We start from the raw sequence: 21,696 nt of genomic DNA, 5'->3' as shown, positions 1-21,696 counted from the left end.
TTGGAGGGTTGATGACTGGGTGGCTATTCTTTTTTGTGTGGTGGGTGGGGTTGATGGTTCTCTTTGTTCCCTGGCTATCTGGATCTCAGAATTGTATACCGCATACACACTTTGAGAATAAGTGAACCTTTGATTCTTTTAGGAGCCCATGCTTGAGAATCTTGCTGCATGACACCATGGCCTGGTTTATCTTCTTGAGGGATTGCAGCTGGGATTGAACAGTGCAATCATCAGCTGACATCTTCACTTTAGAGACCTTAGGTGAGGGAAGGGAGGTTATTGATGAACATGGCTTGGGTCCAGCACTATCTCCTCCACAGCATATCCATTACTTTCATGGATTGGATAACTGATCTTCACTAACTTCACTGGTGGTGAGAGTGAGAGGTTGCTGCTGATCTCAAGTTGTCAGGAACTCGAAAAAGTGACACTGCAGACTGTAACATTGAGGGGAGTCCAACAGCAAGCTGCTGTGGCAGGAGTGATACCTCTCTCTCCCTCATTAGGGTGGGGTATCGAATATTGGGGTTAACAGTGGTTTTTGATGGACTCTCAATTATGGTATCTTTGGGGGCTTTGCTATTACTTGAATGGCAGGTGGTGGGGGTGATGAGGCAGGTGGGGAGAGGGCGTGTGGGGAGGATTGCTGCTTTTGTGTGGGAGGGGGAGGTGGGCTTTGGGATTCTAACATTCTTCTGTTATTTATCCTTTGGGGTTTTCTTCTGTTTCATGGATGTATGTGAAGAGTAAGAATTTCGGGTTGTATACTGTATACATTCTCTGATATTAAATGGAACCTTTGAACTGTTGAATTTTATTTTGTGCAAAGTGTGACCATTTCTCACGCTTCCCATAAATTTTAGTTTTGCCAGGGCTCTTTGGGTAAATGCTGCCCTGCAGTCAAAGACAGCCTGTCTTATTTCCTATTAGGTTTCTTCTGTTATGGTTGCTTCCATCTATTGTGTTGAATTTTCATAAATCTTGGGACTGTCAGTGAAAACATCCCTTCGGATAAGGTAAAGTGGGTATTTAGCCAGAATGCAGAACAGGCATAGTGCCTGGATGAGGCACAGGTCTCAAACATGAGTTGGGTGGTATGATCTCGGTTCGTTGGTTGAGTATTCTGAGGGCTGAGTTTTTTTGCTGATGAGTTTTTTTTTGTAGTCTCTGCATCTTATTAATTACAATTATCTGCAATGTTGTGTTTTGAGCTTTTGTATGTGTTATTGTTAGGTCTTCTCTAGTTTACATTCAAGTTGCAGTTGTCCTTGATTACTTCTCTAAGACTTTACAGGTGTCCAATTAAGTATTCTTTGACTTTAGTCTCTGATTAGAATAGTTACTTGTTAGCTTGTAATTAGTCAGGGGTCTTATCAGCTGGGCACAGATTCTTTCGTTCCTTGGAGTGTATTTAAAGGGGCAGTGCTAGCTCCTCATTGGCTCAGTTGTCCTGATCTTTGCCTAGTAAAGTTTGGGCTGAGTGATCCAACACTTTGAAAATTCAACTATTTTATTAAGAAAATTCCTAATTTTGTTGATCCTGTGCTTGGATCTGAAGATGCAGTGTGACAACAGAACAGAAAGCATGGAATTGGGAAAGCTAGGCAGGACCTGAAGCTCAGAACAGCTTTCAATTCAGGGAAGCTACAACCTAGCCAAGATACTTAACAAGCTTTTAATCTCCTCCTTTACTCTACAGCCATTAATCTGCTCACCCTGCCACAATACATAAGCCTACTGCCATTCACAATACCATAGAGCCAAAAATGGAAAGACAGACTTCCTCACCTGGACAATCTTGTTCCTGAGCACTGACACGGTGATGCCGTAGATGCTGACATGAACCGCTTTGACATATGACACTGTCTTCACTCCGTTGCGATGCTCGTTGGCCGTGTACACAGTGAACGGAGTCAGGCTGGAGTTGCAGGGCTTGGCCAATACGTAAGTGCAGTTGCCCTGGAAGTTGAACTTCCTCTTGTCAAAGGAGGTGTAGTGGGGGTCTCCGGATGCGGTGCAGGTGGACGAGTCTGAGAGGGGAGATGGACAGAGGGAGGTGGGTTATGTCCATACTTCCAACAGCAGAGGACTTTCTTCAGACATGTTGGAACTGATAGACAGTTGGGAGTGTCTTACAGAATGACAGGAAAATGAAAAGATGGAAATGCTTATTAAATCCAACATGATTTCCTCAGATTTTCTTTACCTTTAAAACAATAGCCTTAGACATCCCTCTTGTTATCATAGTCATAGAACACTACAGCACTAAAACAGGCCCAAGGCCCATTTAGTTTGTTCCAGACTAAAAATCTGCCTAGTCCCATCGATCTGTGTAGGGTAATGTAACTGGTGGAAATGTACATAATTCACATTGAGTTGGGGTGCACCTTAAAGGCTGGTTTAACATGATGACATATTATGTGAAATTCTGGTACTGTGCTTATTGTGTTCAATGTTTGGAGTACAATGAATAAGTTGTTACAGTTTTTCTTAAACATGAAATGCCTCACATTATTTTATTTGTGAAAACCTACATTGGTGACCCTGATGTGATTTGAACATGCGGCCTATACATGCACCAGTACCATGGCCCTCTGTACCCTTCCCATCCATGCACCTATCCAAATTTCTCTCAAGCATTAAAATTACACCAACATCCACTTCCACTGGCAGTTCGTTCCACAAACTCACCACCCTCTGAGTGAAGAAATCATAGAAGAGTTGTGTAGCAACACTGAAACTGATGTATGTGAGGGGCATCCGACAGAATGGGAAAGGGGAGGGAACAGAATGATTAAACCCCTGATCCTTTACCTTTAGGATAACAGCCCTGGACACCACCCTTGTTGTCACAGTACTCGTCGGGGTCACAGCTGGTGTCCATGCACTGGACGTTGTTGCTGGACAGGCACTTACACACCTGGTTACAGGCCTCAGACCAGATCACATCCCCAGGCTGGAAACACAGAGAGATGTACATTAGGTGGGGTATGTAAAGAAAAAGGGAGGTCCATTTGAGAAGCAGGAAGAATCTGCATTTCACAACCTCTGGATATCTGACATTAGGTCAAGAAAGATGTTCTAACATTTTCTGTGAACAAAGCTAGAACAGCCTAGCCAGAATAGTGTAGTGGCTAGCACAATACTTTACAGTACCAGTGACCCAACTTCATTTCCCACTGATGCCTGCAGAGAGATTGTATGTTCTCCCCACGACTGTGCGGCCAGGTGCTCTGGTTTCCTCCCACATTCCAAAGATGTACTGGTTGGTAGGTTAATTGGTCATTGTAAATTGTCCTGTGATTAGGCTAGGGTTAAATCAGGGGGAGTTGGGCAGCACAGCTCGAGGGGCCGGAAAGGCCTACTCCATGCCGTACCTCAATAAATAAATAAATAGACTTAGTGCTCAGTTTCAGGAAAACCTCCTGCACTACATTGTAATGCACACAAAATGCTGGAGGAACTCAGCGGATCAGGCAGCATCTATGGAAGTGAGTAAACAGTCAACATTTTAGGCCGAGACCCTTCTTCAGGACTAAGAAGGAAGGGGGAAGACCTCAGAATAAAAAAGTAGGGGGAGGGGCAGGAGGCTAGCTGGAAGGCAACAGGTAAAGCCCGGTGGATGGGAAAGGTCAAGGGCTGGAGAGGAGGGAATCTGATAGGAGAGGAGAGTTGGCCATGGGAGGAAAGGGAAGGAGGAGGTGACCCAGGGGGAGCTGATTTGCAAGTGAGAGGTGAGAGGCCAGATTGGAGAATAGAAGGGGGGAGGGATTTTTTTTAAATGGAGAAATTGATATTCATGCCATCAGGCTACCCAGACAGAATACAAAGTGCTACTCCTCCTCCCTGAGGGTGGCCTCATTTTGGCACAAGAGAAGATGATGGACCGACATGTCGGAACGGGAATGGGAACAGGAATTGAAATGCTTGGCCACTGGGAAGTTCTGCCTTTGGCAGATGGAGAGGAGGTGCTCGACGAAGTCGTCCCCCAATTTACAAAGGGTCTCACCAGTGCAGAGGAGGCCACATTGAGAGCACTGGACACAATAGATAACCCCAGCAGATTCGCAGCTGAAGTATTGCCTCACCTAGAAGGACTGTTTGATACCCTAAATGGAGGTGGGGGAGGGGGTGAATGGGCACTGAGACTGCTTACAGGTGTAAGTCCTGGAAGGACTAATGGACAAGGGAATCTCGGAGAGAGTCGGTAGGGTGGGTGGGGGGGAGGTAAAGTTTTGTTTTGTGGTAGATCCCTCAGGCAGAATTTGTGGAAGATGATGCGTTGGATGCGGAGGCTCATGGATTGGTAGGTGATGATAACAGGAATTCTATCACTGTTAAGGTGGCAGGAGGATGGGGTGAGCGCGGATGTTCAGGAAATGGAGGAGATGTGGGTGAGGGCAGCATCAATAATACAGGAAGGGAAAGCCTGGTCTTTGAAGAAGGAACACATCTGGAAAGCCACATTCTGGGAACAGAAGCTGTGGAGGTGAAGGAACTGAGAAAAGGAAATAGCATTTTGGTGAAGGAACTCACCTCGAGGACCGCAGCCTTGTCATGGTGTGGGGACTTGCGTGCCTCAATAACCCAGACAGCTATGTTGGCTGGAGTCAGGTCTTTATGCTTTGGCTCTTGGTAGGGTCACCCATGCCAAACAGGTAAAAGGGCAGAGGTCAGAATGAGAGTGGTCCACAGGGCCTTTAAGTTCAGGGTTTCAGCTCAGAGCCAGCAGCACTGACTGGTCAAAAAAAAAGTGCTATGGAAACAGCAAGGAAGACTCCTTCTACAGACGTATTCCTGAGTCTCCACTCAGGACTTGCAGTATTGACAGTAGTGAAAACAGAGGAGAAGCTACTGACATGGTCTCCAAAGATGGAGATCCTTTATTGTTACCCTAAACACCAGTGGCATAGCAAGCAGTAAGGAGGAAATGAGAAAAGGGAATAGCATTTTGTTTGCTCTACATTGTGTCAGCCTAGCATTACAACCTTCTTGTGTAGTTAATATTTGAGAAATCTTGTGTATATATTTTTTTTGATTAAACTCTGTTCCTTTAAATAATTCATAATGGGTTATATGTAAAAATACATGAATGGCAAATGTCATCAATTCGCCTACCGACACAACTGATCGACAGACGACACAATAGCCACTGCTCTACATACTGTCCTTACACATCTGGAGAAGAAGGATGCTTATGTGAGAATGCTGTTCTTGGACTACAGTTTAGCATTCACCACCATAGTTCCATCAAAGCTCGATAAGAAGCTCAAAGACTTCGGCTTTGACCCTGTCTTGTGCAGCTGGATGCTGGACTTCCTGTCAGATCGCCAGCAGGTTGTAAGAGTAGGCTCCCTCACCTCCAACCCTCTGACTCTCAATATAGGAGCCCCTCAGGGCTGCGTACAGTCACCTCCTTTACTCCCTATATGCCCATGACTGTGTTGCCACCCACGTCTCCAATCTGCTAATTAAATTTGCCAATGATACTACACTGATTGCTCTAATCTCAAACAATAACGAGGTGGCCTACAGGGAAGAAGTCATCACCCTGACACAGTGGTGTCAAGAAAACAACCTCTCCCTCAATGTTGCAAAACAATGAAGCTGGTTGCGGATTACAGGAGGAATGGAGACAGGTTAACCCTATCAACATCAATGGATCAGAGGCTGAGAAGGCAACCACATAACCTAGGACCTCTTGTGGTCTGGACACAGCAGATATGTGGTGAAAAAGGCACAACAGCACCTCTTTCACCTCAGATGGTTGAGGAAGTTTGGCATGGGCCCCCAAATCCTTAGAACTTTCTAAAGGGGCGCAATTGAGAGTATCCTGACTGGCTGCATCACTGCCCGGTATGGGAACTGTACCTCCCTTAATCGCAGGACTCTGCAGAGAGTGGTGCGGACAGCCCAGCACATCTGTAGTTGTGAACTTCCCATGATTCGGGACATTTACAAGGACAGGTGTGTAAAAATGGCCCGTAGATCATTGGGGACCTGGGTCACCCCAACCTCAATCTATTCCAGCTGCTACCATCTGGGAAGTGGTACCACAGCATTAAAGCCAGGACCAACAGGCTCTGGGACAGCTTCTTCCACCAGGCCATCAGGCTGATGAACTCACACTGATTTGAGTGTACTGTACATTACATTGACTGTTCTAATTATTATATATTAATTACTAAGATTGCACATGGCACATTTAGATGGAGATGTAACATAAAGATTTTTACTCATGTATGTGAAGGATGTAAGAAATAAAGTCAATTCAATAACGCCACTGCGTGATACGTGCGCACCTCGTTTAAAGTAAAGACAAAGTTAGACCTGCATTCCCGGACTCACGTGTTTTCCTTCGAATTAGTTTAATGTTTTGAAGTTACAAAACAGAACGCTTCTCTACCCTTCTCAGTTATGGTCACAACTAAACTCCCTCAGTCTATTCCTCTTTGGATTCCCGAATCCTTCATCCTTGTTTTCCAAACCTGATAGCCTCTGCTTTAGCTCCCATCATAGGTGGATATACTTTACATCCACTCAAAAATTTAATGATTTCAAAGACCTTTATCAGATCTCACACTGCTCAGAGACTGATCCGAAAACACACATTTTATTGAGAGTTTTTTTTTAATTTATTGCCCGTTACACTGCTGGTGTTTGGGGCAGCAATACAAAAAGCTTGTGGTCCTCTTGGAGGGATTTTTTTTGAAGAATTGCTGCTGAACTGGAGGAATCAAATAAATCTGGGATTCCATATGAAAGTAGAAAAGTGGGTTTCTGAAGATGACCTGTTTAATGATAGTATGACTGGTTATCTACAGGTACATTATATACTGGACAGGCATCTGGGGAGTGCACTCACTCTGCTGAAGACAAATTTCAAGCGAATGATTTGTACTGAAATTCAAGTGGGAGGTTGTTTTATGACCACCATAGGACCATAAGATATAGGAGCAGCACTAGGCCATTCAGCCCATCGAGTCTCTTCCACCATTTCATGGCTAATCTATTTTCCCTCTCGGCTACAACCTCCTGCCTTCTCCCCGTATCCCTTCATGCCCTGACTAGTCAAGAATCTATCAACCTCTGCCTTAAATATACCCGATGACTTGTCCTCCACAGCCGCCTGTGGCAACACATTCCACAGATTCTCCACCCTCTGGCTAAAGAAATTCCTCCTCATCTCCATTCTAAATGGATATTTCTCTATTCTGAGGCTGAGTCCTCTGGTCTTAGGAAACATCCTCTGCATATTCCACTCTTTTGAGGCCTTTCAACAGTTGATAAGTTTCAGTGAGATTCCCCCCTCATTCTTCTCAGTTCCAGGGAGTACAGGCCCAGAGCAATCAAACCTTCTTCATATGACAACCTTTTCATTCCTGGAATCATTCTCATGAACCTCCTCTGAACCATTTTCAAGAGAGGTTTTATAAGATTTATAACATAGATGGTAAAATCCTTTCAGAGATAGTTTAGTTTTCCTTGTTTGTTACCTGGTAATAGGTTCCATTGTACATACAGCCGCACTGACTTCTCAGGACACACTTGTCTCCGCTCTGAACAAAGCCTTTGTCGCACTGACAGCCCTCGGCACACGGCTGGTCACAGAGCTGAGGACGAGGCTCGAGGCAGGTGGCTGGACAGGCTGAGGCACAGAGCTGGTAGTGACTGTTCGGCGGGCACCGGAGAGCTACGGAGGGAGAAAGAAAAACAGGTCTCATGGCGAGCAGTGACACGTAGCTCCAAAGCCATAATACTCTCTGAAAGTCTAGAGTTCACTCTCTGTACTACTTACGGCAGAAGGTTTCATTCCTCCAGGGTTGAATGGAGATGTTGCGTTGCTGACACTGGGTGACGTAGGCCTCGATGGCTTCACACAGCTGTTGCTTGTTGCCGTCCATCGCACACATGTCATACACACAGTCTCTGAAGAAGGCCTGGGAGAGGGAGGAGTAGATCACAGGTATTGAAAATCATTGCTTTTTAAATAATAATACTTATTATAAGATTTATACATAACAAACTTGTGTATTTTTCCACAATATGTGGCGGTTCATCACCCCTCACTGGCAGAAAACAGTATAGCAGCTAACGGTTTATCACCTTTCTTATTTTTCATTGGTTAAGTATCAGCACATTACACATGTGATGTAATTGTTTTAATTAAGTAGCCTATTATGTAGTTTATTCTTCATCTAAGGAATTTCTCTTATTATAAGAGTGATAGAATTTTCAGAGGCGCCATCTTGGTTCTTTATTCCTTTGTCTTCACATCTACACCCTTAGCATTGTTTCTCAGCTCTTTATTTTGTTTGCTTAGCATTTGTTTCTTTGTACTCTCAAGTAAGCTAAAATCTTGTAATTAAGACTGCTTGTCATGTCTGACTCCTGGAAGAACCCTAAGGATCAGAAAATCCAGCACAGGTTAAGATGTGAAAATGTCTGGACACCAATTTGTTATAATGGGGGAAGAACAGAATAAAAAAGGAAAGCTGAATGTCAAGTCACAAGAACAAATGATGGTGCCCTGTATAAATTCAGAGTAAATCTACTCAAATTGTAGAGAAGCATTAACAGCGCTGAGATATGATCACTGACTTAAGGTAGCAACCAATATGGCTATACTGCTAAAAGTGAGATCCCATAATGCTGCAGACCTTTTCTGATTGGCTGCCGGTGACTAGTGGTATTCTATAGGAGTTGGTTGGGACCACTTTTTCATGTCACATGTTAATGATCTGGCTGACGGAATTGATGGCTTTGTGGCAAGTTTATGTACAATACAAAGATAGGTGGAGGGGCAGGTAGTTTAGAAGAAGTAGGGAGGCTGCAGAAGGAGTTAGACAGATTAGGAGAATGCGGAAAGAAGTGACAAATTGAGTACAGTGTTGGGAAGTATATGGTCATGCACTTTGGTAGTAGGAATAAAAGCATAGACTATTTTCTAAATGGGGAGAAAATTCAAAAATCCGAGGTGCAAAATGACTTGCGAGTCCCTGTGTAGAATTCCCTAAAGGTAAACTTGCAGATTGAGTCAGTGGTGAGAAAGGCAAATGCAATGTTTCAAGAGGACTAGAATATAAAAGCAAGAATGTAATGTTGAGGCTTTATAGGAGACTGATGAGGGCTCACTTGGAGCATTGTGAGCAGTTTTGGGCCCTTTATCTAAGAAAAGATGTGCTGACATTGGAGAGGGTTCAGAGGAGAGTCATGAGAAAGGTTCCAGAAATGAAAGTTATCATAGGAGCAGTGACTGAAGGTTCTAGGCCTGTACTCGCTGGAATTTAGAAGAATGGTGAGGGTGGAGTCTTATTGAAACCTACCCAATGTTGAAAGGCCTGGATAGAATGGATGTGGAGAGGCTATTTCCTATGGTGGGAGGGGGGGGGGGGGGGAGTCTAGGACCAGAGGTTACAGCTTCAGGAAAAAGGGGCATCCAGTGATGAGGAGGAACTTCTTTAGCCAGAGAGGTGGCAGATCTGTGGAATTCATTGCCACAGATGACTGCTGAGGCAAGGTCATTGGGTGCATTTAAGCTGGAGTTTGATTAGCCACGGCCTGAAAGGTTACAGAGAGTAGGCAGGAGAATGGATTTGAGAGGGAAATGGATCAGCCATGGTGAAATGGCAGAGCAGACTCGATGGGCTGAACGGCCCATTCTGCCACTATGTCTTATGGTATTTGCTGAGGGATGAACAGTCCACACCGGATAGTGAGGTGAATTCCTTTTCCCATTTGGTATGCTGATGGTAGTGGGAACATTTTGTTCCACCCCTACAGCTAAGAGGAACATCAGAGTTAGATGTCTCATGTAATGACAGAATCTCTGTCAACTGCGTACTCCTTTTCAGTGCCAGCCTACATTCGATGCTCTCAACAATGAACTGGGCCTCAAGAGTGTTACAAGGATCTACCCTTTAGTCATATGATCAGTTAGGCAGAGAGAGTATTTACTGACAACTACCTTCATTGTCTCAACAGAAGTGCACGTGAATTTACACAATCAAATACCTGTGTGCACACCTACTAAGTTTTCCTGACCCCTCCATGAACAGTCAAAGAATAGAAAAGGTAATACCTAAAGAGGGGTCTATGCTGGCCAGGTGTTCCTCGTGGTCCTGATCCAATCTCTATGTGTCCATGGGGTACTCCACAACCCCAATGGTTGGTCTCTGGAAAGTTGCCACTGCTTTTATACACTTTCCTTACCAGTTCGAATATTACATTTCAGACTTGTTGGCTGTGGGTCATCTGATTGACTATGTCACTTTCTTACTGGCACTGGTCCTGGCCAGCGTCCATTTATTGCCCTTCTTCCGCAATTGACAACTGGTAACTTATGGCTCTTTGTTCTAAATCATTTACTTCACCAGTAACCAGATTTAATCACTTAGGGCAGATACAGACCCCACCACTCACAAACCTGCATGTAATATCATACCAAAGCACACCTCACAAATAACTTCTCATTTGGAAATTATCTCTAGTCTAGCATATTACCTGGAGGAGCATTATTGAGTCTACTTTAAATCACTGATTCTGCCAAGCAAAACCAGTTTACAACATGGAGGACTCAGAGCAGCTTCAGAAAATGGCAGCCTCCATTCCTTTGACCTCATGGGAAGAACAAAGGCAATTGGTCTGTCTACTTCCATTTGGTCCTTGATTCATTCACATCCACTGATTTGACCAAATTCTGACCAATAAGAGTCAAAAGTGGTTCACATAATGATGGACAAGTCCTCAAGTGATGAACATAGGAGCTGAATGTTTTTCACCCATGATCTTATCAATGACATTGGTGTACCTTTAGAAAAGAACATAACTGTAGAAAGTAAGAGACAATTCTGTTATACGCACCATGGGGTCGATCTTGTAGTGACAAGCAACAAATGGGCCAAAATGATCTAACAGTATCCCGCAATAGGAGGGCCCTTTGTACTTTTCAAGGTCGGCTTCAGAACACTGTGGGATCACGTCGGTGTCTGTCAGGCTGCAGCTGACAAAATGGAAATGAGGGAGAAAGAAAAACACAAGTTAATACTACCTGAAAATCACTGGTGTAGAACACAAAACGTATCTAAAAGTCTAGCTACTGAGTGTTATGCTAATATTGCACACAAGACTCATTCCATGCTTGGTCACACTCTATCTGCAGATCCTTCAACAACTTTGTCCATTGCATTCTTTACAGGTCTTTCTTTCAAAGCTACTTTTTTGACTCAGTATATCCTGTGGTGTAAGGTGCTCCTTCCCTCTGCAAGATGTGGCAACTGCTTAACCCCTCCTGATCAGGGCCATGTGAAGCCATGGGGGCAGGTGGTGGATGGCCGTATGAGTAGCCGGTGCAGATCACAAGTCCTGACGCAAGGCAGACAATCTCTGAAGAGTATTGATAATGGCTGGGGTCACCCGTCCTGTAAGGACACTGTCCAGAAGAAGGCAATAGCAAACCACTTCCATAGAAAAATTTGGCAAGAACATGGTCAATAAAAGACCATGACCACCCATGTCAAACAACACACACATAAAGATTTACTTACTTATTTATTGGGATACAGCCCGGAATAGGCCCTTCCAGCCTTTTGAGCCGCACCACCTAGTACCCCTGATTTAATCTGAACCTAATCATGTGACAATTGACAATGACCAATTAACCTACCAACTGATATGTCTTTGGACTGTGGGAAGAAACTGGAGCACTCGGAAGAAACCAACGTGGTCATAGGAAGAGTGTACAAACTCCTTACAGGCAGCAGTGGGAATTGAAATTGGGTACACTACCGTGCTTATGATATCCTGAGGTAGTGAGTTCCCCAATGTTAGCAGTCTCAGAGAAAGGCAGCTTTTCCTAATTCCTCATCAAAAGCTCACTTTTATTCTTCAACTCCAGTTTCTTCAGAAATCTTTTGCCCCAAAAGGAACATCCATCATTTGTTTTGACAAACTACTCAGCTCTGGGACCAGCCAAACCTCTGCTTTGCATTGATAATTTCTTCTCCATTCATGGGAGTCTCCAGTGAGAAGCTAAGGGTTAATCCCGGAAAATAAATCTGATCTATTAGCTCATTCACATCCACTAACGTGAAGAAGGTAATGAGCTTTAGGATATTTGACTGCCAATCTGATTCTGAGCTGGATTGTGGAGGGATCAAGCCTCACTCTAGACAGAAACCACAGGCTCCATTTTAATTCTTTATTCAAATCCAATGGCATGCTTTTAGAACATAGAATATGGACCAGAACAGACCTTTCAGCCCATATTGTGCTTACATTTTAACCTACTCCAAGATCAATCTAACCCTTCCCTCCCTTGTGCCTCCATTTTTCTCTCATTCATGTCCTTATCTAAGACTCTCCTAAATGTCTCCAATGTATCTGCTTCTACCACCATCCCTGGCAGTACGTTCCATATGCCCAACACTCTGCATAAAATTCCTACCTCTAACATCCTCCCTATACTTTCTTCCAATCAACTTTAAATTGTGCCCTTTCACATCAGCTATTTCTGCCGTGGCTAAAAGTTGCTGGCTGTCCAGAACAAATCTATTTCTTTGTGGTTGAATTCTCATATTGTGGCAGTAAAGGAATGCAATAATATTCATTTTCATCAGGTGCCGTGTCATATTACATTGATGGTCAAAATCAAATCATATTCATTTTTAATTATCATTCAACCATACATAAATACAGATGAATGAAATAGCGTTCCTTTGGGAACAAGGTGCAAAACATATACAGCACATTCAAGAAAGCAAGCATACGTACAGCCATGCAAAAAAAATATATAGACAAATGCATACATGCAATCCAGCTTGTCATTCCCCCAATCGGACACTAGAGGGCAGCACCAATGGAGGGTACAGCCCCCAATGCAACATGGATGCCACACTATGCCACTGCAGCAGCATCCAGGAGAGGAGACACCAGAAAAGATAGTGGTCTTTCCGTACCATGACTTTCCTGGGCACATTTTTCTATAGGAGTGGTTTGCCATTGCCTTCTTCTGGGCAGCGTCTTTACAAGATGGGTGACCCCAGCCATTATCACTACTCTTTAGAGATTGTCTGCCTGGTGTCAGTGGTTGCATAACCAGGACTTGTGATCTGCACCGGCTGCTCGTACGACCATCCACCACCTGCTCCCGTGGCTTCACATCACCCTGTTCTGGGGGTGGGGGTGGGGCTAAGCAGTGGCTACACCTTGCCCAAGGGTAACCTGCAGGTTAGCAGAGGGAAGGAGCACTTTACACCTCCTTTGGTAGAGACATATCTCCACCCTGACACTCAACCATTAATACTATCTAGCTTAAAAATTCCAATAGCACATAATTTTGAACAATGTCAAGGCTACATAACTGATTAATAAAGTTGTGAATCTTGTAACCATGATAAACTTCTCATAGGATCGATGCAGGGTTACATAAAAATCAAGACTGACGTTGAATAAGTTATCCTAGGAATCTCTACAACCCTTCAGGAGGTTCACCGAGGAAAGGCTGTAGAGACTGGAAATAGTTTGGAAAACGTGCACCTCAAGTGGTTGATGGTTGGGTTGGAAGAAGAGTTGCCTCCTGTAGAGTCTTGCCTGCAGGCAAAGTTCTCCTGATAGTAAACACATCTGATCAACATAAGCACTGTAGAAATGAAACAGGTCATCTGTGCTGATATTTCCCACTTACTTCTGGTCCACGTTCCAACTGTTGCCGAAGTCGTTGACTCCCTTCACCACCTGTCCCTCGGGAGTTCTGAAATCATCGCTGGGGATCCCATTGTAGTCACCGCACAGGCCGCACAACTGGCCGGAGTAGCTGGACAGAGGCAGAGGGAGACAGGAATGAGATCAGAAGGGTAACTTTCAAGGGATGCATGAGGGGTGGTTCTGGGCCATGAGAGACATGGAGGATAACATGGAATCTGTGAGGGGAGGTGTTCAACATTGGATGGGTATTGTGGGGGTCCCTAAGCCTGCATGAGCACCAGGTATGAGGCACTGCCCGAGTCTGGAAATGGGGTCTAGCAGCAGCTGGGCAGAAACAGAACGAGTATGGGTCCATATGAACACTAGTGAGCCCATTGACTGCGGCGTGACTAGCACAATGATGGGCGGAGCAAAGTGTGAACGTAGCGTTGCTTTGTGCTGAGCTCCTGGGGTGGGTTACGGTCAGCACGTGGGAGACCCTGTGATTAATACGAAGCAGCAGAGCACAGAGGAGTAGGCAGATGAATGATCACACTTGAAGATACAATTAAAGCACTGTGATTACCTTGGTTATCGCAGACAACACAGCTACTTCTAAGGAGAAGCTCCAAGAAATACTGATAAAGTGATTGAAGAAAGTGCAAAGAGGATTGCCCATCAACTGCAAGAAGACCGAATGTATGGTTGTTACAAAGGAGAAAGAAATACTGAAAGATTGAAAGAGGGCAGCAAAACAATTAAAAAAAACATGGAAGCTGAATTACGTAGGGAACGTGGTAACCTCTGACATTAGAGGGAGGTTTGGGATTGCTAAATGCACGTTTGAGTGTTTATCATTATTGTGGACATGAAACTCAGAGTTTTGCTGCTCATTCCAAACTAACATTTGGAAGCGAATGTTGGAATATTAAAGCAAAATGAGGGAAGACTTTGAAGCTGCAGAACTGTGGTTTTTGGGTAGAATGATGAAAATATCATGGAAGGACAGAGTAACAAATGAGGAAGAGATGCAAAAAGCCAAATAAGAAGAGAGCTGACATCATCACCTCTTAAGATGACCGTAACCTTGTCATTGGGTTTGGAGGTTTGTGTGTCTCAAGGGCCTGGAGAGCTAAGTTGGCTGGAGTCAGGGCCTTGTGCTTTGGCTCTTGGTAGGGTCACCCATGCTGAACAGGTCAAAGGGTAGAGGCCAGACTAAGAGTGGTCCACCGGTCATCTAGGTTTGGAGGTTCAGCTCAGAGCAAACAACACTGACTGGTCAAACAAAACTGTTATTGAAACAGCAATGAAGAATCCTTCCACACCTGAGTGTGATGGTATGGACAGACAGAGATAGTGGACCTTCATTGCCGCCCTACATACCAGTGGTGTAATGGGCAGTAACTGATATCATCAATTAGGAAATGGCAGCTGGAAATGGCATGTACTGAGGAAAGAGAAGCTTGAACATCTTGCAGTGACGGGAAAAATTGGATGGAAGAAATAGTCGTGGTTGACAGTTCGTGACACGAGATATGGAGAGGCAAAAGTTTTGAGAAGCTTATTAGAATTTCTCAGTTTAAAGAGAGATGGAAGACCACGCTCGCCCATGTCATATGACATGGCACATGATAATGATAATGATGATCATCCTCTTGTAGGAACACCTCTGGTGCACGGAATGTATGGTGAATGTTACACATGTGTACCAGTAATGCAGAAGGGGAAAAGGCACTGGGTGAGGCTAAGGTGTAGGCACAGTCGCAGTAGGCTCCTAATGGGTCCTGAAGAATGTTCCACAGAGGCAATGAATAAGACACACAATGGTCAGTGAATGATGGAGGATCTCATAGTGAGATGCTCCCTTGCCCATACCACTCGCTTACTTACTCGCTGGGAACTTTCACGTCGACATGGTGCCTGCCATCGTAGCGCACGGTCAGGCCGAAGTCAGTTTGCAGCACCACGTGTTTGCCAGAAGGTGTGATGGTGACTCCGGGGAGCGGGTGGATGGGAACGGTCACAGGCTCTTCATCCACCTAGAAGACAACAGAAGGGGAAAGCTGGCAGAGCCATTCAGCACAAGCATTCCTTCAACTGTTGAATGCAAGTGGATGGTGGAGTGTGGTGCCCATGCTGGGAGGAGAGGAGGTGACAGCGGAAGAGCGGATAGAAGGGAGCAGCCAATTGTGAACCCCTTTATCTGCATTGGACACACCAGTATCAGACCTGTCACCTGACCCAACACTGTCAGACCCGTCACCCAACCCAACATTATCAGACTCATCCTTCAGTCACCTGACCCAACATATCTTCCCCTCCACCATCGACTTTTGAATGATTCGTGAACTCATGAACACTACCTCACTATTCCTCTTTTACACTATTTGCAGTAACTGAGTGTAATTTCTGTGTCACCATACTGCTGCCACAAAGCAACAAAGTTCATGAAATAGGTCAGTGATAAAAAACCTCATTCTGATTGTGAGTCATTAGTCCCAGTGGTACCAACCATTAATGGGAAAATTAAACACCAGCTCCTCTCACCTGGACGGCCCTGTTCCTGAGTATTGACACGCTGATGCCGTAGACGCTGACATAAACCGCTTTGACATATGTCACTGTCTTCACTCCGTTGCGATGCTCGTTGGCCGTGTACACGGTGAATGGAGTCAAGCTGGAGTTGCAGGGCTTGGCCAACACGTAAGTACAGTTGCCCTGGAAGTTGAACTTCCTCTTGTCGAAGGAGGTGTAGTGGGGGTCTCCGGATGCGGTGCAGGTGGACGAGTCTTGGGGGGAGACAGAAAGGGAACAAGGAAAGTGAGGTTCACACAAAAACACTTCCAGTAGTAGAAAAGTTACCATAGCGACACTGGAGGTGGTTGGGCATTGGGCACCTGACAGAATGGAAACGAGGAGAAAACAGAAGGATTAAACCTGATCCATAAAGACCTCAAGACATTGGAGAAGAATTAGGCCGTTCAGCCCACTGGGTCTGCTCTGCCACTCAATCAACCCCCATTCTCCTGCCTTCTCCCTGTAACCTCTGACACCCTTACTAATCAAGAACCTAGCAACCTCCACTTTAGTATATCCTCTGTTTTGTCCTCCACAGCTGTCTGCGGTAATGAATTCCACAGATTCACCACCCTTTGCCTAAAGAAACCTCCTCATCTCTGTTCTATAGAGACATCCTTCTACTCTGAGTCTGTACCCTCTGGTTCTACACTCTCCTAGTATCGCCTCCATGTCTGCTTTTCTAGCCAGGGCTCCAATTAAACTCTGTCTTCTCTAGGGGTTTTCTGAGATCTCTATCTTATTTTGTGGTTGGGTGATCTCTTATTGATTCTGTTATGGCTATTATTCCATAGATTTTTTCAGTATGCCCTCAAGAAAATGAATCTCAGAGTGACATAAATGTACTTTGATAATAAAATATACTTTTACTTGGAATTCTGAGGCTGTGCCCCCTGGTCCTAGACTCTTCCACTATTGGAAGCATACTCTCCAAATCCAGTCCAACCAGGTCTTTCAATATTCAGTAGATTTCAATGAGATCCATCAAGCCATCAAGAGCTTGATCCCAGAGCCATCAAGCATGCTTCATACATTAACCCTTTAGTTCCTGGGATAAGATCTCTGGACCCTTCCCAATGCTAGGACATCACTTCTTAAGATATATGGCTGAAAACTGCTCCCAATGCTCCAAATGTGCTCTTACCTATCCCTCAGCCTTAGATCCTTGCTTTTATAATAGTCTAGTCCCTTGGAAATGAATGCTAACATTTCATTTGCTTTCCTCACCATTGACTTAACATGCAAGTTAATCCTCAGGGCATCCTGCACTAGGGCTCACAAATTCCACGGCACTTCCAATTTCTGAAATTGCTCCTCATTTATAAAATAATCTAGCCCTTCATTCTCTCTCCCAAAGTGTATAACCAAGCTCTTCCCTACACTGTATTCCACCTTCCACTTCTTTGTCCATTCTTCTAATCTGTCCAAGTCCTTTTGCAGACTCTGCTTCTTCAGCACTACCTGTCCCTCTGTCTATCTTTGTATCATCCACCAACTTGGCCACAAAGCCATCAATTCCAACATCCAGTTCATTATTGTATAATAAGAAAAGTAGAAGACCCAACTCCAACTCTGGCAGAACACTACTATTCAGTAGTAGTCAACAAAAAAGGCCCCCTTTATTTTTGCCTCCTGCCAATCAGCCAATCTCTAGTATCTGTGCTAGTATCTTTCCTGTAATAAAATGGGCTCTTATAGTTCACTCCCTATGCAGTTCCCTTGTCCACTCATCCCTTCCCACTGATCTCTCTCCTGGCACTTACCCTTGCAAGCAGGACAAGTGCCACATCTGCCGCTGCACCTCCTCCCTCACTACCATTCAGGGACCCAAACAGTCCTTCCAGGTGAGGCGACACTTCACCTGCGAGTCTGTTGGGATCATCTACTGTACCCAGTGCTCCTGGTGTGGCTTCCTGTACTGATTATTGGTGAGATCCAATGTAGATTGGGAGACTGCTTTGTCGAGCACCTTCACTCCATCCGCTACAAAAAGCAGGATTTCCCAGTGGTCACTCATTTCAATTCTACATCCCATTCCCATTCCAGCATGTCAGTCCATGCCTTCTCTACTGCCATGATAAGGGCACACTCAGTTTGGAGGAGCAACACCTTACATTCCTTCTGGGTAGCCTCCAAACTGAAGGCATGAATATTGACTTCTCGAATTTCCAGTAATTACCCACCCTCCTCTCCTTCACATTCCCCATTTTTGTTTCCATTTCACACTTTCTTTCCTTCCCTGCTCATCACCTCCCTCTAGTGTTCCTTTCCTTCCCTTTCTTCCATGGCCTTCTGTCCTCTCCTATCAGGTTTCCCCTTCTCCAGTCCTTTTTCTCTTTCACCAATCCACTTCCCAGCTCTTTACTTCACACCTCCCCTTCTCCTGCTTTCACCTATCACCTGCCACCTTGTACTTCTTCCTTCTCACCCCCCCACCTTCTTACTCTGACTTTTCCCCTTCCTATCCAGTGCTGATGAAGGGCCTTGGCCTGAAACATTGACTTATTTCCATTCATAGATGCTGCCTGACCTGCTGAGCTCCCCAGCCCATTGTGTGTAAGGATATCTTGTTTAGCAGCCTCATGTGTGGCACCTTTTCAAAGGCCTTCAGAAAATCCAAGTAAACACCATGTTCTGACTCTCCATTGTCTAGTCTGCCTGTTGTTTCTTCAAAGAATTCCAACAGATTTATCAGGCAAGATATTACCTTAAGGAAACCATGCTGACTTTGGCCTATTTTATCATGTGCCTCCAAGTACCACAAAATTCATCCTTAATGATGGATTCTTAAATCTTGCCTCTTCCCTTCTTATACAGGGTAGTGACATTTGCAATTTCCCAATCCACCAGAACTATTCCAGAATCTAGTGAATCTTGAAGAGTCTCTATTAATTTCTGCACAATATCTTCAGCTACCTCTTTCAGGATCCATCTGGTCCAGACATACTTTACCTTTAGGATAACAGCCCTGGACACCACCCTTGTTGTCACAGTACTCGTCGGGGTCACAGCTGGTGTCCGTGCACTGGACGTTGTTGCTGGACAGGCACTTACACACCTGGTTACACGCCTCAGACCAGAGCACCTCCCCAGGCTGGAAACACAAAGAGAAGAGGGGAAATATTTCTGAAACTTTGAGATTTTTGATGTATTTAATTTTGCAATGTGACAACATGGAACCTGTATAATCTCAGAGTGTTTTGCTGTAAGGTAAGTGTGTCTGTGGCAGGAGGCATGTAATGTCCTGATCATTGTTCATTGTGTAACTAAGGGGAGGTTGATATACTGCGTGACCTTGAACACTGCAGCTGTTAAGTGGAGGAACTGACTACCAGAACAGATAACAGTCAAAGAATAACCTGAAAAACTGAATAAAAAATGAACTTTGTAAGCTGTAAATCAGCAGCCTGTTGCCATCCATGAGGAGTGGAGGAGCCATGGGTAACAAAGGACATTAAGGACATCCTGAATGCTAAAAAGAGGGCGTTTAGAGATGGAAATAGGGAAGAGTTGAGGACAATACAGAGGGCCAAGATCAGGGAGGCTAAAGACAGGTATAGGAGGAAGCTTGAGTGGAAACTCCAGCAGAACAACAACAGAGAGGTCTGGAGTGGGATGAGGGCCATCACTGGGTTCCGGCAAACTAGCAACAGAGGAGCTGAAGGTAGTGTGGACAGGGCCAATGAACTTAACCTGTTCTTCAACAGATTTGACACTGTGGCCCCTGCCCATCCCACACATGATTCATCTGCTGTCGACCCCCAACCAACACATACTCTACTCTCCCCTCCTAACGCCCCCCACCCTGCTCTCGTGACTACACCCCTCCCACATCTGAAACCATCACGGTGGGCTTCACAGCTGAAGAGGTGAGAAGACAGCTGAAACGTCTCCACCCAAGCAAGGCTGCAGGCCCGGATGGTGTCAGCCCCAGGGTGCTCAAAGCTTGTGCCCCCCAGCTATGTGGAGTACTTCACCATGTCTTCAACCTGAGCTTGAGTCTCCAGAGGGTTCCTGTGCTGTGGAAGACATCCTGCCTCGTTCCTGTACCAAAGATGCCGCGCCCCAGTGGCTTCAATGACTACAGACCGGTGGCATTGACCTCCCGCATCATGAAGACCCTGGAGAGACTTGTTCTAGAGCAGCTCCAGCCTATGGTTAGGCCACACTTAGACCCCCTCCAATTCACCTATCAGCCCCGACTAGGAGTTGAGGATGCCATCGTCTACCTGCTGAACCGTGTCTATGCACACCTGGACAAGGCGGCGAGCACTGTGAGGGTCATGTTTTTTGACTTCTCCAGTGTGTTCAACACCATCCGCCCTGCTCTGCTGGGTGAGATGCTGACAGTGATGCAGCTGGATGCTTCCCTGGTGTCATGGATTATTGATTACCTGACTGGCAGACCACAGTATATGCACTTGCAACTGTGTGTCAGACAAAGTGGTCAGCAGCACTGGGGCTCCACAGGGGACTGTCCTGTCTCCCTTTCTCTTCACCATCTACACCTCGGACTTCAACTATGGCACAGAATCTTGCCATCTTCAGAAGTTTTCTGATGACTCTGCCATAGTTGGATGCATCAGCAAGGGAGATGAGGCGGAGTACAGGGCTACGGTGGGAAACTTTGTCACATGGTGCGAGCAGAATCATCTACAGCTTAATGTGAAAAAGTCTAAGGAGCTGGTGGTGGACCTGAGGATGGATAAGGCATCGGTGACCCCTGTTTCCATCCAAGGGGTCAGTGTGGACATGGTGGAGGATTACAGATACCTGGGGATTCAAATTGACAATAAACTGGACTGGTCAAAGAACACTGAGGCTGTCTACAAGAATGGTCAGAGTCGTCTCTATTTCCTGAGGAGACTGAGGTCCTTTAACATCTGCAGGACGATGCTGAGGATGTTCTACGAGGCTGTGTTGGCCAGTGCTATCATGTTTGTTGTTGTGTGTTGGGGCAGCAGGCTGAGGGTAGCAGACACCAACAGAATCAACAAACTCATTCGTAAGGCCAGTGATGTTGTGGGGATGGAACTGGACTCTCTGACGATGGTGTCTGAAAAGAGGATGCTGTCCAAGTTGCATGCCATCTTGGACAATGACTCCCATCCACTCCATAATGTACTGGTTAGGCACAGGAGTACATTCAGCCAGAGACTCATTCCACCGAGATGTAACACTGAGCATCATAGAAAGTCATTCCTGCCTGTAGCCATCAAACTTTACAACTCCTCCCTCGGAGTGTCAACACACCCTGAGCCAATAGTCTGGTCCTGGACTTATTTCCACTTGACAAGATTAACTTATTATTCTTTAATTATTTATGGTTTTATGTTGCTATATTTCTACACTATTCTTGGTTGGTGCAGTTGTAACGAAAGCCAGTTTTCCTCGGGATCAATAAAGTATGTTTGTCTGTCTTCTCTTTGCTTTTGA

The 21,696-nt window shown here is 45.2% G+C and overlaps 1 protein-coding gene across 1 annotated transcript in view; it reads right to left on the bottom strand.

Moving 5' to 3' along the window:
• LOC132397492 (IgGFc-binding protein-like) overlaps positions 1-21,696 on the bottom strand; it is a 238,387-nt gene that overhangs the window by 97,617 nt on the left and 119,074 nt on the right. Inside the window, 9 exon segments of the mRNA XM_059976322.1 lie at positions 1,789-2,030; positions 2,815-2,956; positions 7,497-7,693; positions 7,799-7,940; positions 10,864-11,002; positions 13,685-13,813; positions 15,574-15,722; positions 16,231-16,472; positions 19,213-19,354. Of these exon segments, the coding sequence (XP_059832305.1) occupies positions 1,789-2,030; positions 2,815-2,956; positions 7,497-7,693; positions 7,799-7,940; positions 10,864-11,002; positions 13,685-13,813; positions 15,574-15,722; positions 16,231-16,472; positions 19,213-19,354 (1,524 nt within the window).

The sequence above is a fragment of the Hypanus sabinus genome, chromosome 7 (assembly GCF_030144855.1).
Source record: "Hypanus sabinus isolate sHypSab1 chromosome 7, sHypSab1.hap1, whole genome shotgun sequence".
Classification (NCBI taxonomy): Eukaryota; Metazoa; Chordata; class Chondrichthyes; order Myliobatiformes; family Dasyatidae; genus Hypanus; species Hypanus sabinus.
This window is presented reverse-complemented; position numbering and strand designations above follow the sequence as displayed.